We start from the raw sequence: 16,341 nt of genomic DNA on the forward strand, positions 1-16,341 counted from the left end.
TACGAAAGTAAGAAAAACAAAGTAAAAGAAAAAACAGACTAAAAAACAATTTTATAAGCTAGTTTTTGTTTTTTCGAAAGTATTAAAAGAATGATTTAAAAGTTAATAAACTTAAGTCTAAAGGTCATTCTTAAGTTGAGTAGTTTACTTTTGCCGTCGTCGGAAAGCTCGTATTCGCTAAAGTCCGAATCGTTTAAAAAGCTCGAATCTTCTTTTTCTTTTTCTTCGTCGTCTTTATTAAAAAGAAAAAAAGTTTAATCGCGGCGATAGAATCGCTTAAAGCGGTTAGCTATAAAAGTGCTTTTAAGCTTAATCTCGTCGGTTTTTTAAAGCTTATAATATCCTTTATCGTAAGCTTTAAAGACGATATAAAATCTTAGCTATCTATAATCTAGCTTAATGTCCGCGGACATATCGATACTGCGTTTAACGTCGTAAAGCAGTACTAAGTCTTTTTCTTTAATAGATTCCGACTTTAAGACTTTGATTCGTTCTTAAGTAGCTTTAGCAGCAAATCGATAGCGTTTCTTTTTTAAAATAATCTCGTCGATATCTTCGTCTCGGAGTTTTAATTGTTTAAACTTTATAACAAGCAAGTTAGCGCGAAATCGAACTTTTTGCTATAGTAATAACTTTTAAACTAGCTATCGTGATTTTAAAAGTAGCTCAGCTTTTCGTCCGTAGTTTAAAAAGAAAAAAGTAACTCCGATAAGTGCGTATATCGAAGTCCGAATTATAAAGAGCATTTTATTAAATTTGCGAACTTAATCTTTAAATCTTTCGTTTATAACCTTCGATAAGCTATCTAAGATGTTTTTATATCCTTTCTCGATCATTCTATTTGCTTTTGAATTGTAGCTCGAGATCTAAACTTTTTTAATCTTGTACTTAATAGCGAAAGCTTTAGCAATTGCTTTATTTTCGAATCTTTTATCGATAATCAGTCTCTCGAATAGTCCGTAGCGGCAAACGATATTCTTTTAAAAGAACTTAATAATAGATTTAGCGTTAGCCGATCGAAGTAGTCGACTTTTTAATTATTTAAATAGATCTTCCTTAGCTAATATAAAGCAAGTCATCTTTTTATCGGTAGTAAGTACTCGTAATACGTCTAAGCTGACTTTTAACTACATTTAAGTAAGTTAAGTCGAGTACAAGAGGTTTTTTATTCGTTTAGCTTTGCGTTTTTAATAAAGCTTATAGCTTTAAACGAAAGCTTTGCAATCTTCGTAGCATCTATTTTAAAAAAAGAGTTTTAACGTACGGTAATAAGTTGATTTAGCTTTTTTATATCCGGATTCTCGATAAGCGTCGGAAATAGCCGTATAGCGTTTTTAAATTCCGTCGACAACTAGTTTAATTAAATAAGAATTGTCTATTCGCTTGTAAAAGTAACTATCTTTAACCAAATAATTGAATGCTTTATTCTTAAACTTCTAAAAGTCGTAAGTCTTAATCGAAAGAAAGCGTTTAAAAGTAGTAAAGAATTAAGCGATAAGCTCGGAGTCGAGCGAGTAATCGTGCTTTAAAACTCTCTTTTTAACTTGTAAACTATAATTTACGAATCGTTTAATCAAGAATACTAAAACAATGTTTAGTTCGTTAATAACTTAATCGTTAATATCTTCTTCTTTTTTTTCTTTAATATTTAAAAGATACTTTCTTTTCTTTTTAAAAAGACCGTCCGTTGCCGTGTTTTTAATTCTAAAGATATACTTGACTTTAAAGTCTATTAATCTTATTTACGTAATCTAATTCGTAACGAAAGCTTTAAGCAAATCGCTCGTTAATCCGTTAAGTTAATCAACTAGTACTTTAGCGTCGGTTTTTAAAATAAAGTGAACTTTATATAATTCGCTTTTTATTTTTTTTATAGCTTTTAAAGCATTGCAATATTCTCGCTTAATCGCGTCGTACTTGCTCTTCGCAAAGTTTTAAAGACTACTTTCGAACTTAACAAGATATCGCTTTTTATCGGCGTCTTTTTGCTGCAATACTATTCTTTATCTTTTAAGACTAACGTCTACCGTCAAGTAAATTTTCTTTCCGTCTTTGCTATAATCGATCTTAATAAAAGCGAAAGCAAAAAGTAAAGCTTCTTTAAGCAGCTTCATCGCTTTTTATTAAAGCTCTAACTACTCGAATTCGACCCTTTTTCTTATAATCGCGTAGATTAAAGCGGCAATCGTAAAAAAGTTTTTGATTTAGATTTTATAATATATTACGATCTTAATAAAAGCTTAAGCTTCCGATACATCTTCGCACTTAATCTATTTTAATATCTTCTTAATTTTAACGGTTTAAAAGTAGCGTCTTTCGCTATTTATAACGAATCTAACGATATTAAAGCCGAGCATACAGTATTAAGACTTAGTTCCGACGGTCGTCTTAGCTTTTTTAAACTTTACGAGCACTTTATTAATGTTTTAAATATATTTTAAAACGAATCGTCGAATTTCAAGCAAAACTTTTTCGTAATTATAAAAGAATCGCGATCTCTTAACTCTTACGTCATTTATATAAAGCAAGCAAACGTTAAGAATGCAGTCTATAAAGATCTTATAAATGACTTTAACGAATTAAGCGATCAAATTGATAACTCTTATAAGTATCCGAGTTATCCGAAGCAGTCCGATAAGCGTTTAAATAGCTGTTATGTTTTTAAACTTAACGTCGAAAAAGAATTAATCGTATTTAAAAAAGAAGTTTAAAAGTATAGCTATCGTAAAACTAGTAAATTCGTTCGAGAACTAGTTTACGTTCGAAGCAATATTAGCGTTTTTAACCGTTATACGGTTTATCTTAATTATAGCAATGATTAGCTTGTATTTCTTTTTCTTTTTCTTTGCTATAATAAACTACTTGTTTCGATAAAGACTTTAATATAATTCGAAGACTTTTTACTTTAATCGTTTTTTTAATATAAAGATAACTATTTCTTATAAAGCTTTCAGTATCGTAAACGTCTTTTCTTGTTAAGCTTCGTAAAGCACCGTCTTAATCTTTTAAAGTAGCATGACTTTTTTCCGAACTTAGCTAAAATAAATAAAATTCTAAGCTATCGCTTTTTTTCGATTTAAAAAGCATTAATAAAGCAGCTTTTTTTTTTTTAAAGTGACTTAAAAGCTAATCGTAAGTGCTTTAAATCGTTTTTTCGTTAATCTTGATCTAACTTTTAAGTTTAAAAACCTGCTAGTAAAGTATTCCGAAAAAAGTCTTTTAAGCTTAAAAAGTTTCGCTTTTTTATCTTACTTAAACTAATCGTCGATTCTTTTAAATATCTTTTTATCCGACACTTTCAAATCTATCGGTTTGACTTTCTCCGCTTTCTTTTTATATATCGTATTAACTTCTATTATATTCTCTTTTAAAAGGTCTTTATCGTTATCGATAATAAATATAAAATTTTCCGATTTATCGAGTTTAATTGCAAATATTTTTAATATTTTTGATTTTAATAAGCTTTGCTTAATATTAAGTTAAATTGTTTTTTTATGATTTTATTATTTTTATGCCGATCTACTCGTAAACTATAATTCACGAGCGGAATTTCTTTCTAAGCTTTTCTTTAGCTTAGCATTTATCTTAGCTTGCATGCTAGCGATTAGTTTTTCGAGTCTTCGATTAAATCCGACTTGTCTTTTATAATAATAATTTGTCTTTAAGTAAATCGATCGTAATTTTAAAAAGAGGCTTTTATCGTATTATTATCGAAGTAAAAAAAAGAAAGTTAAGATTCTAAAAAGAAAAGCATACTTAAAATAACCTCGTAACTGCTATTATTAATAATAAAAAAATCAGCGTAATTAATAATTCCGTCGATAATAACTTCGACGTCGTTTATTTACTTATCGAAATTGTAAAGATCTTTAGATACGATAATATAAATTAAAGCTCGATCCGTTATAATAAGTAGTTTAGCTATCTTAGCTACCTTTTTGTTCATTACGTTAACTTCAAATCTATTATCGAAAAGAGATTTGCTCTTAACTATACCGTCGATATTAATAAAAACTTTTAAAGTCTTTATCGTTACTTCGAAGCAATTGCAAGCGATAAGTTGTTTGCGGATTTGCGTCGTTAAAAAGTTTAGCTTGCTTTTTTCATTCCGACTTAAACGTTTAACAATTAAAGCGTTCATAAAAATAAACTTACTTTAAAAGACTTTTACGTTTTCTTTAGCATCGAAGACTATTAAAATGTAATAGCTTAATAACTTATCGAAGCGAGAGCTAAGTCCGAACAAGTCTTTAATTTAAACTTCGATTTTCGATTTCATAATCGCCGCTACTGCTTTTTCTTAAGCTTTAATAATAACATAAAAGTCAATAAACTTCTTTCGTTTATAAGTCCTTTTCTTCTTTTTTTTTAACACTCGTTAAGTGATCTTAATCTCTCTTTCTATATCTTTTATAGCTTCGTCGGCTCTAATTAATTTAAAAGGTCTAAAAGACTTTTTTTTAATTACACTATCGAATAACTTATCCTTCGAGTCTATTTTTATAATAGTACTCGATTCTTAAGAAGCACGGGCCTTAAGAGTGCCGTAGTTCTTTTCTTTTTATTATCGGATATTCTTTTTAATCTTAATAAGCTTAGATCCTTTTAAAAGCGAGAAAAGCTTTTTAGCTTTATCTTTTACGGCGGCGTTAATCTCGACCGAAGCAACTTCTATACTAGATAAGTAATTAAGCGTGTTAATCAATTTTATAGCATTAATATTTTTAATATCGACTAGTCTTTTAAGAATAATAATAAGCTCTTTTAGCTAGTTAATTAATTGCTAAGCATTTTGATCGGGCTAATACTAAGCTAGCTATTAGATTAGTTGTTAATAAGAGAGTAAGTGTTTATAAGTCTTAAGTCCGTTAATAAGCCGATTTTTTAAGATGTTATCGTATTCCGTCTTACGAACGTCTAGCACGATAGATCTGAATCAAGTCTTTCTTTGCTTTTTTTAAATGATAAAAGCACCGATCCTTTTAAGTCTTAAGCAAAAGCGTCCGTAATCATTAATATAAATATATCTTTTATTAATTATATTTTTAAAAGCTTTATATTCATCCCGATATTGATAAAAAGCTTGAATTGTATCTCCGGAGTTCTCGTAAAAGCTATAATCTTGCATTTAGCTCTCGTATCTTTTACTTTTTTTTTTTCTTCGTTTTTATAATCCGTAGCCGATAGCAATAATTTAAACTCTACCTTCGAAGCTGACTTTACTTCGAGCATCTTAAGCGGTATACTTAATAAAAGCTTCGTCGCGGTCTTTGAATCGAACTTAAAATTAAAATTAAATAAAGCGTCGAAAAGTTAAGTTAACGACTTGATTTTTAAAGTAATTAATTCGATTATAAATCGTATTAATTTATAAGTTAAAAAACTTCTTAATTATAAAACCTACTTTATCAATTTCTTTTTTTTCATTTATAAACCGTAGTTCACGAGTAAACGGCACTATTACTAAGGCTTTCTTAACAAACTTAAGAACGCTAGCTAGCTCGGTGTATTCTTTAACCAAGGTCCGAATATCTTTAATAAAGTTAATTAAAAGAAACTTTTCTCGATTTATAGCTTCGATAGTCTTAGCACTTTAATCGGTCTTAAAAGCGAATACAACGAAGTCATCGAAAGCAGCATAAAAGTCTAGGTCGAGTTCGTCGACCTTATAATGCTTAATCGTTTTGTTTTGAATTCCGATAAGCAATCCGAAGAAGAACAAGCGGCTTTGTTCGGTCTTGCTTAAAAAGTGCATTAAAGTAAGCTTTTCGAAAACTTAAAAGAAAGTGCGACAGTAGTTTTTTAAGTTATTAACATCTTGTTTTTACATAGCAAATTCTCGTAAGAAAGCGATTAAGTCTTTGATCTGCTAAGTATCGTTTTTACGAAACTCGGCTTTTAAAGCTTTAACAAAAGCAGCTTAATCTTTTTTAGCTTTTTATTCGAGCAAGCTTTTAATAACCTTTTTACGAAAATTATCGCAATAACAAAAGAGTTTGATAAACCGATTATTTTTAAAGATATTAAAGTCATTATAAGTTTCTTTGTACTTCTCGATAAAGTCGATGATATTAGCACTATTAAAGCAAAAAGCTCTTAAAGCGCTTAGCAATAGCATACGAATAGTCATAAAAGCGTAAAAGATAGCAAGGTCGATCATAACTAGCGCAAAGCTTAATAGAAGAGCAAAAGAAGCAAAAAGAAAAAGAGTAGTATAAATCTTAAGACCGGTGTTCATTTTAAAAAGCATTTCCGAAGCAAGTGTTTCTAATAGAAATAGCGATAAAAGTTCAAGTTAAAAGTTGAAGTAAGATAAAAACGGTCCGAAGCTTATAAGAATACGATTAAAAGATTTAATAAATTTAAAAGATTCTAACGAAAAAAGAAGTAATTCTGCGCCGACTTCGATATCAAAAATCTTAAGAAAGTTTTTAGTATTTTAAAAATCAAATATATATGTGTGTTAAAAATAATCGGGTTAATAAAAGATTTTTAAATTATTTGATTTTAACTCGTGAACCGAGTTCACGAGTAAAATAAGCGATTTTCGCAAAGTATTTTCAATCCGAGATTAAAAAGAATAGACTTTTTGCAAAAGCAAACTAATGATTAAAATCAAAATTATAAAAAACTTAAAAATCAATTGATTAGCTTCGCTAACAACTCCGGACTATATTAATTGCTTTAATTTAAAATAAAAGCTAAAGTATAAAAAGATATTTTTATTAATAAGTGAAAATTCTTTCTTATTAATAATAAAAAAGAGTTTTTACCGGAGAGCCGAAATATTGCACTTCGGCTATTTCGGCATTTCGGTGTCCGAACTTATCGAGAATAAAGTTTTAATTGTTTTGAAGTTGTAATAGTAAAAAGAAATGCTAAATGATAAACGAAGATCAACTTGACTGCGAATCAAGCGATTGTAATAAGTTATATAAAGATAAAGACTAAAAGTTTAAATCCTTGCGTAAGTCACTAATGTAAAAGCACTTAAAAAGATGCGCTGAATAAAAGCTTAGCTCTGAGGCTAGACCTTATAGTCTCACAAAAGAAGTGTTAGAAAAAGTAAGTAAAAAGCTCGTTGATTGTTCTAGCTAAGAGATGTGTGCCTTCTTATAGAAGATAGGTCCGTCTAGTATGGCCTTAATGGCCATAGCAGGTACCCCATCAAGCAAAGTGTTTACAGTATTATATTATATAATGATGTAGTGCTGATTCAAAGAAGAACCAACTACTCGTTTATATAAAAGCTTGCACGTGACTTAACTACGTGCTTAGTAGGGTTAAAGCATGCAGCGCACCTACGTGACAAAGGTGCCTAGCATCAGTACTATATACATGGACAAAACAAATACAGAGCCTCAACTCCACCACATTATTAAGGACAGCGTGCAGATTTCCGTGCTTAACTTTAACAACTCGAAAAGGGGATCTAGCACTTTCGGACGTATTAACAAGCTTCTTAGATCTTTTAATAAGCTACGTATCGATAAAAAAGATACTAAAGGTATGAGAATCGCTAAGAGCGTGCTTAAAGGTACGGATATTATTAAGCTAAAGCCTCGGCCGGTGACTCGAATGGTTCTAGCGATCTTGACGATGATCGACGAAGAAGAAACGGGGAGGATTGGCAGGGAGATCGAGGCTACGGATACGAAGGGGGTAAGAACGAGCTTCTTAGACCACCAAAGGGATTCGGAAACGGACCTTTAAAGGACTCCGGATTCGGAAATGAGCCTCTTAAGGACCCTGGAAGAGAACGGACCACCGGCAACCATATCGGCGCCCCTGACGATGATGGTGACGATTTCCTTGAGCTAGGAGCAGCAGACCCTCACTCAAGAGCAAAGGAATTGGCTTTGTTCGCAAGAAGCTTTCTTAAGGAATTGAAGTATTCGGGACCCGACGATGACTTCAGGACCTAATTGGGTATTTTCGCTGACCAAGCAAGTCGGTACGGCTTGATATCCGACGACTATTTGGCAGCGTTCTTAATTATGCTTACAAGAGAGGCTATAACCTTTTATTATAATCACGTGATTAAGGCTAGGCTTTCGACGTTTAAAGCAAACGCTATTGCGGTAAAGGACCACTTCGAGACTGATTACCGGCGGCAAGCAAAATACGACCGCTAAGAGGAAATTTCGCTGGATTTGGTCAAGAAAGAGAATCCAGGGACCTCGCTTAGCGAGTGCTTTGAGAAGCTCGCTAAGGAGCTCAAGGGACTTTAAAGCTTATTACGACCAGGTCTGAAAGACGATAAGAGTTTTGCTAACAAGTTATATTCAGCTTGTAAAAACGTGTTAAAGACGACTATTGCGCGGATGAATCTTGCTTTTACTTTTACCGCTGCAGTTGCCGATATACGACGAGCAATTTCGTTTGCAATTAAGACCTTTCGACCCGCTAAGGTTAGAGCTTACGCGAGCTTTAGCGAGCCACACGATCACACCTGTTCTCAGCACGCTTTAGAGGCTGACTCCGATTTGGATGAGGAATACGAATGCTTTATTCAGGACCGCTAATACTTCGGGGGCACGAAGCTTATCCGAATAATCGTCGTGCGACTACCTAAAGAGATCACCTATCGATTTCCCTCCGGCACCTTGTTCTTTATGACTGGCCCTTTATACGGCATCCTCGAAGCAAAGACGTATTGATATAAGCGTTTCTCCGGGCATTTTATAAATAACTTCGGCATAAAGCAATCGAGCTTTGACTTTTGCTTTTTTATATTAATTAATAAAGATCAGTTAAGAATAGCTGCTTTATAGACGGACGATGTTTTTATAGTTGTTAATCAAGCTATGAGAGCAAAGGAAGAGAGGGAATTGGTCAAATCTAAGCTAAAGAGCAAAGAAATAAAGACTCTTATATACGCCGAGCTAATGATTTTCAATAGATGCAAGTTATCTTTAGATAAAGACGGGTTCGGACTGTTAGTTAGGCAAAAGGGGCAAGGTAAGAGGCTTGCCGTAATTAAGCTCGATTTAGTTATACGGGCTAAAGAGTACTTAGAGCAACGTGTCCGAAAAGCGTATTTAGCTATTATTTGCTATCTAAAAGCATCTTGTGCTTTATCGATGGCTGCCCAGCATTAAGAACCGAAGGATAAAGACTATAAAGCCTTTAATAAAGTGATCTGGTAGCTGATCGATTATTTAATACGAAGGATTTATTACGTGCTTTTAGACCTAAAGACAGCGAAGCTCTTTATGTTCGTAGACGGAGCGTTTACTAATAACGCTGACCTTAACTTTTAGATCGGTTTCGTAGCTATCTTTAGTAATGAGGCTTACGTAAGTGAAAACGAGTTTACTTTAACGGGTAATATCTTTTATTAAGTGTTATAAAAGTATAAGAAGGTGATAAAGGCAGTATTAGCTTTTGAGCTATACGCTATGTCTTTAAGTATCGATATAACTATTGTTATATCGACTACTTTTGCTTAAATCATAGCTTAACTAAAGATTTTTAATTTCTTCGTGGTTGTGTGCATTGATTCTTATTCGTTTTACGAGTATATAATAAAGCTAAGAACTATTAAAGAGAAACGCTTTATGATCGATATTATAGCTATTCGAGAGTCATACGAAAAGCGAGAGCTTTTTAAAGTACGCTAGATCGAAAGAAAATCTAACCTTGCTAACGTTATAATTAAAGTCGAGGCTAATACCTTTTTGCAAGAGCTAGTTTTGACTAATACTTTAAAGGTGCAAGTAGACGGATAGGTAGAAAGGCCGTTATAAGAGAAAGGAGAGTGAGGTTTGGTAAAGTGAGATTGATTTTCTTTTGTTTAATTACTTTCCTTTTTTTTCGGTCGATATAGTAATTAGCAAGGTATTGCTTGTTAAAAAGAGAGTTGTCGGTGTCGGTATATCTATATCGACTTTAGCTAGCTAGTAGTAGTAGTAGTAATAGTAGTTAGGGAAGCTCACTCGTGAACTATGGTTTACGGGCCACTTAGCATGCTTCGCTTAGTATGCTAATAGTTAAAGGACCCCCTAACTTGATAAGTAAACCTATTAGTTAGCTAGTGCACGTGATTCCTTTTAATCATATAAAAAGAATCAGCTCTTTTGAGTCTTAGGGAGCAGATAGAATTCAGATACTTTATCAATCGAGTGTTTTGCAATTGCAAGTACTTTGACGACCGTTACGACCTTACGAATATATATTCCCAATCGCTTAGAAGCAATCCAACATAATTAGTAAATATAATTAGTAAATATAATTAATAAATATAATTAGTAAATATGATTAGTAAATATAATAAGTAAATATTATTAATAAGTATTATTAATAAATATAATTAATGAATAAGATGAATAGAAGTATTTTTGTAAAATACAAAATTTGTAATTAATCGTGAATTCTATTTTACATAAACTTAAGCATTAAGTTTAAGAATGATCTTAATTCCGTATCGCTATCCTTAACGCCGTAAAACAACTCTAGAGCTGGCTCGTCCTTTTTCCAAATCAATTGCATAACGCATTGAAATAAAATAAGATCGCAATCAGCTTCTTCAAATTCAATATTCTTTTCGAATCCTTTTATATTCTACTAAGCGGCTAGACCTAGCAATTCGTATTCAATCTTATCGGTATTTGCTTTAATTTTAGCTCGTTAATACTTCTTTTTATTAAAGGAAAAATAAACGTAAAGAAGCTTGATTAAATGAAGACTAAAAGTTATAATATTAATTCAATTGATTAAAAGCATAATAAAATGAATTCTTACTTAGTTCGTTTTAAAACCGTGCTTACTAAATCCTAAGCTATCAATTCAAAGAAAGCTCCCTTATTCTTTAAATTAGCAGCTCGGCACTTTATTAACAAAGACCGCGCTATACTTTGCTAATAGCGACGAAATTGCTAAACGGTTATTATATAACGTAACTTTATATTATTAGCAAAATATAAATATTTAAATGAAATAAATGCTTACTTATGCGTGCTAACGTGCTAATTGCCGAATGACCTTCTTTATCTCTTTATCGATAATCGAGACGTATCTATCGCGAAGTATATCACTATTTTCTTTTTCGTCTTTTCGCAAATTAAATTCTTTATAAACCTTTTCGTTTGAATTAAATGCTTTATCAACCTAATCGCTATTCAAGTATTTTCTATTATTAAATCTAATTGTAAAAGAAGCGGCTTGTATAACAAGATTATCTGCGTAAATGCTTCGATTTTTTTTAAAATCGATTAGTAAATTGCTTAATAAATCAAAGAAAAGAAAAAGTACCGTTTATTTATAAGATTCTTTCGCATTTCGGCTTATCGAGTTTTCCTTTCAGCTTTTAATGCTTAAGAATATTCTAGAGTTTGTTTTTAAATTGCAAAAAGCTGATTAACGGCCGCTTGATCTCGTCCTTTAGCTTTTCGAAGCTTATTTGCTTAAGGATCTTGTTTCAGCTTTGCTATACGAGCATTGGCCTTTATCGTATAAAGATTGATTGATAATTAGCCTTTCTTTAGCCTTCTTTTTTAAAAAAAATTAATAAATTAATAAAAGTTAAAATATTACGTAAAAAAAATATTTACTTTGCGCTTGCCAAGGTTTCTTAGCATCGGATTGCTTGCCGCTACGATTGCCGTCGTATCGGCCGCGTTTTAAGAAAGACGTTTTTAATTAGTAAATAAATTAGTAAATAAGAAAATGATTTTTATTATAGATTTTTTAATCTTTTCTATTAAATCAAGTTGATCTGTATTTGCAATGATACCTTTTATCGAATCAAGCTGATAAGCGGCTATATTGAATAGTATTATAAGAAAGCTAAACGTTAAGAGTAATTGTTTAAAGTAAAATCAAAAGTGTTGGATTGCTTCTAAGCGATTGGGAATATATATTCGTAAGGTCGTAACGGTCGTCAAAGTACTTGCAATTGCAAAACACTCGGTTGATAAGGTATCTGAATTCTGTCTGCTCCCCAAGGCTCAAGGGAGCTGATTCCTTCTATACGATTAGAAGGAATCACGTGCACTAGCTAGCTAATAGATTTACTTGTCAAGTTGGGGGTCCCCTGACTGCTGACATGCTAAGCGAGGCATGCCAAGTGGCCCGTGAACCATGGTTCACGGGTGAGCTTCCTCAACTACTACTACTACTACTACTACTAGCTAAGGTCGATATGGATATACCGACACCGGCAACTCTCTCTTTAGCAAATAGTGCTTTGCCAACTACCATATCGACCGAAAAAAAAAGGAGGTAATTAAACAAAGGAAAAACAATCTCCCTCTTCCTTCTACAGCGGCCTTTCCACCCATCCATCGACTTGCACCTTCAAGGTATTAGTTAAAACTAGCTCTTGCAAAGAGATATTAGCCCCGATTTTGATCATGGCGTCAGCAGGGTTAGATTTGCCTCCGATCTAGCGTACCTCAGAGAGCTCTCGCTTTTCGTATGACTCTCGAATAGCCATAATATCGATCATTAAACGCTTCTCCTTAGTAGTCCCCAGTTTTACCATGCATTCGTAAAGCGAGTAAGAGTCAGTGCACACGATTACGAAGAAGTTAAGGATTCTTAGCTAAGCCGTGATTTAAGCAAAGGTAGTCGACATAGCAATAGCTATATCGATACCTAAGGACATCGCGTATAGCTCAAAGGCTAATACTGCTCTTATCACCCTCTTGCACTTCTGTGACACTTAATATAAGATGTTACCCGTCAAAGTGAACTCGTTCTCACCTACGTAAGCCTCATTGCTAAAGATAGCTACGAAATCGATCTAAGAGCTAAGGTCAGCGTTATTAACAAACGCTCCGTCCACGAACACAAAGAGCTTCGCAGTCTTTAAGTCCAAGGGCACGTAGTAGATCCCTCGAATTGGGTGATCGATCAGCCACTAGATCACTTTATTAAAGGCTTTATAGTCCTCGTCCCTCGGTTCTTAGTGCTAAGCGGCCATCGATAAAGCGCAAGATGCCTTTAAGTAGCAAATAGTAGCCAAATACGCCCTTCGGGCACGTTGCTCCAAGTACTCTTTAGCCCGTGTGGCTAAATCGAGCTTGATCACTGCAAGCCTCTCACCTTGCCCCTTTTGCCCAACTAACAATCCGAACCTTTCCTTATCCAAAGATAGCTTGCATCTATTGAAAATCATTGGCTCGGCGTGTATAAGGGTCTCTATTTCCTTGCTCTTCAGCTTGGATTTAACCAGCTCCCTCTCTTCCCTTGCCCTCATAGCTAGATTAACAACCATAAGAACATCATCCGTCTATAAAGCAGCTATTCTTAGCTGATCTTTATTAGTTGACACAAAGAAGCAAGAATCAAAGCTCGATTGCCTTATCCCGAGGTTGTCCGTAAAATGCCTTGAAAAACGCTTATACTAATGCGTTCCTGCCTCGAGGATCCTATACAAAAGGCCAGTCATAAGGAACAAAGTGCCGAAGGGGAATCGATAAGTGATCTCCTTAAGTGGTCGCACGACGATTATTCGAATGAGCTTCGTGCCTGACTAAGTGTAAGCCTGAATGATATCCTTGCCACAGACCTGACACTCGTAGTCCTTTATTAAAGAAGGAGCTAGAGCACAACAAAGTCTTTGGCCCGCTCGCTGCACCGTAAGTAACTCGATGAGTACCTTCGTTTTGCCCTTGTCCTAGAAGGCTTGGACTACTATACGAGACTTTTCGTATAGCGTTAGTGTTCCTTTGCCCTTGATCTCATCAACAAACCTAGATCCGAAGATCCTAGCGCTTTTAGCGCGTAAGTCGGTGCCCGAGATCACTTAAAAGATGCCTTAAGCCATCAATCCAGCCAATTCCTTTGCTCTAGACTCTTGAAATAATGCCCCGGGGCTCTTAATGATTCCCTCGGCTCGTAGCTTAGCTGAGAGCTCATAATCCCGGCGTTCTTTGTCGGTAATCAACACCTCGGAGTCCTTGGTAAATAGAACGTAAGAATCGCCCTCCTCCTCGTCGAGCACGGTCGGGATACTAAGATCGTACTTCTAGTAAGGTATCTAGACTATTAGTATTGTTAACTTCTGGGGATTAACAAGTTGAGGGTTAGAAGGGCTGTTTGCTGATTTAGGCGAGCTTCTTGGATTAAGCGACCTCGGTGGATTAAGCGAATGTTAAGGTTTAGGCGAATTTCGTATTTCCAGCTCTTTTTCGCCTTCGCTTTGATCTTCTTCTACCTTTACCTTAGGTACTTGCAACTCCTCTGGCAGCTTTTCAACTTCAGAATAGTAAGGTTTTACTGAGGTTGACCTGAATTCCGTAAGCCTCGGACATGCCATTATGCACGTATGCCCCTGCCTGCTAAGCAGCTGAAAGGGGCCCTTCCACCCTTGGTTTTCTCGCCATACGAGCACCCGTGAGCCAATAAAGAGGTCTAAGGTATGCTCCGTAATTGGGCCATTCCTCCTCTTAAGCGCGTCCCTAACCTGCCTCGCAGCGTGGCATTTTCGTACTTCCCTCATAGCCTTGTTGATAGCAGCAGCACGCTCTTAGATAAACGCGGCAAGTCGATCTTGTTCCGTCAGCCTTAATAAGGTGCTAAAAACGAGAAGCGTAAGGACCAGGCCATTAGGTCCCGCCGTGTCGTTGATAGCTTTGATGGCCATTTAAAGCCGGTCCTCCCTTAAAGCTTTTAGAAGCTCCTTTGTGACGATCTCAAAGGCGCGTCGCACAAGGACGTGGTAGCGTTCCACTAGCCCGACGCTATAATAAGCTTCTACAAGCATCTGCTTTAAGGTGCTGCTAATACCCTTAAAGTAGCCTCGGAACGTTGCCGAATTGAAGTTGGTTCCGGGATCGTGCACGACGTTTATAAAGGGTCCGACGTAAGTATTGACCCAGTATCTATTAAATCCCTTAAGTAAGTGCTATGCGGACATGCTTTTAAAGAAAGTAGCGGCTTGAAAATTAGTAGAATCGCAGACGACGTATAATACGTTCTTGCCGTCAAGGTGCATTACGTCCACGTATACCGTATCATTAAAGTCAGTATCATCCTTAAGTCTGATACTAAACCTCCCCGGGGAACGTCCGAATACTTAACAATAGTAGCAAAACTTTTGGATGTTGTAGAGCAAATCCCGTCTAAATTCGTGCCCGGCCCTCTTAAGAACAGCAGCAAATCGACCTGCTAAAGGGTGGCCAAAACGCTTGTAGATGGTTCTCAATTGCTCTTCCGTAAAGTAGCAATAGACGGTCTCGCCCTCGGTACTATAATAGGTAGCAGCGTGCTCTTTACTCAATAGCATCCACACGTGCCTAAATATCTTTACCACTAGTATTTCCTTTTTCCCTTAGACTAGCACGTTTCGCAAATTATCTAAGATCACCTTATGCTTATCTATGTCAGCTAATAAGAATAAAAAGGGTACGTCGCTCTCCACAACGTAGAACTCCACTTGACCCAAGGGTATTTCTAAGGTAACTGCTTTAATAAAGGTAGCCGAGCCGATGCCGTATTTAACGGACTTCTCCTTTGCTCGGGATGTATCCAATTGGACCTCGGGGTACTTCTTTTAAAATGCTCGTAGCTAAGGCAAGCCAGCGGTAAAAAAATTGGCTGCTCCGCTGTCAATCATAAGGCCCATAAACACGTTTTCAAAGTACTTAAAAGCTATATAAGTCTCTGCTTTGCCCGCGAGCATACGCGGATCTTGCCCGGTCATCTTTTAAGTCTCCACTTAGCTAGTAAAAGCGTGGAATGCCGTCTGAATCTCTAGTTGCTTGTATACCTCGTTAGCGTCAAAAGTGCCGTAAGTAATCACAAAACCTTCGGACATGTTGGCGTAACTGCCCGATTCGAGTGGCTCGTCTAGTAAGCCTACGATAAACTGATCGAATTCTTCCGTAGATACAAGCGGCAAACCTTCGATCGACGCCACGTATTAAGAGAATTTATTCCTCGTCACCCTTTTTGCGTCCTTAGAGCTTTGGAACTTGGCGACGGATGCCTTCCTCTCGTCGGGGGTGTGGTTAATGCTCCAGCAACCTGGCTTTTTGCAAACAAAACACCTTTTCTCACCCTTAGTAGCCTTGGCAGCTTTCTTACCTCCGAAGTATTGGCGGTCCTGAATAAAGCATTCGTATTCCTCGTCCAAATCGGAGTCAGCCTCTAAGGCGTGCTGAGAGCAGGTGTGATCGTGTAGCTCGCTAGAGCTCGCGTAAGCTCTAGCCTTGGCGAGAGGTCGAGAGGTCTCAGTAGCAAACGCAATTGCTCGACGAATGTCAGCAACTGCCGCGGTAAAGGTAAAAGCAGGATTCATTCGTGCAATCGTGGTCTCTGGCACGTTTTTACAAGCTGAATACAGCTTGTCAGCAAGACTTCGATCATCCTTCAAACCTGGTCGTAAAAAGCCCT

At 35.5% G+C, this 16,341-nt stretch overlaps 1 protein-coding gene across 1 annotated transcript; it reads left to right on the forward strand.

The window, feature by feature from the left end:
* Positions 1–7,599: 7,599 nt before the first annotated feature.
* Positions 7,600–7,925, forward strand: L3040_004572 (uncharacterized protein; the record flags this gene model as incomplete). The annotated part of the gene is made up of 2 exons (XM_066156242.1): positions 7,600–7,662; positions 7,716–7,925. 2 exons carry the CDS (start codon positions 7,600–7,602, stop codon positions 7,923–7,925), a joined length of 273 nt encoding a protein of 90 aa, XP_066011669.1.
* Positions 7,926–16,341: the final 8,416 nt, after the last annotated feature.

This window comes from Drepanopeziza brunnea, assembly GCF_022702325.1.
Source record: "Drepanopeziza brunnea f. sp. 'multigermtubi' strain 214-2 chromosome Unknown ctg7, whole genome shotgun sequence".
Lineage (NCBI taxonomy): Eukaryota > Fungi > Ascomycota > Leotiomycetes > Helotiales > Drepanopezizaceae > Drepanopeziza > Drepanopeziza brunnea.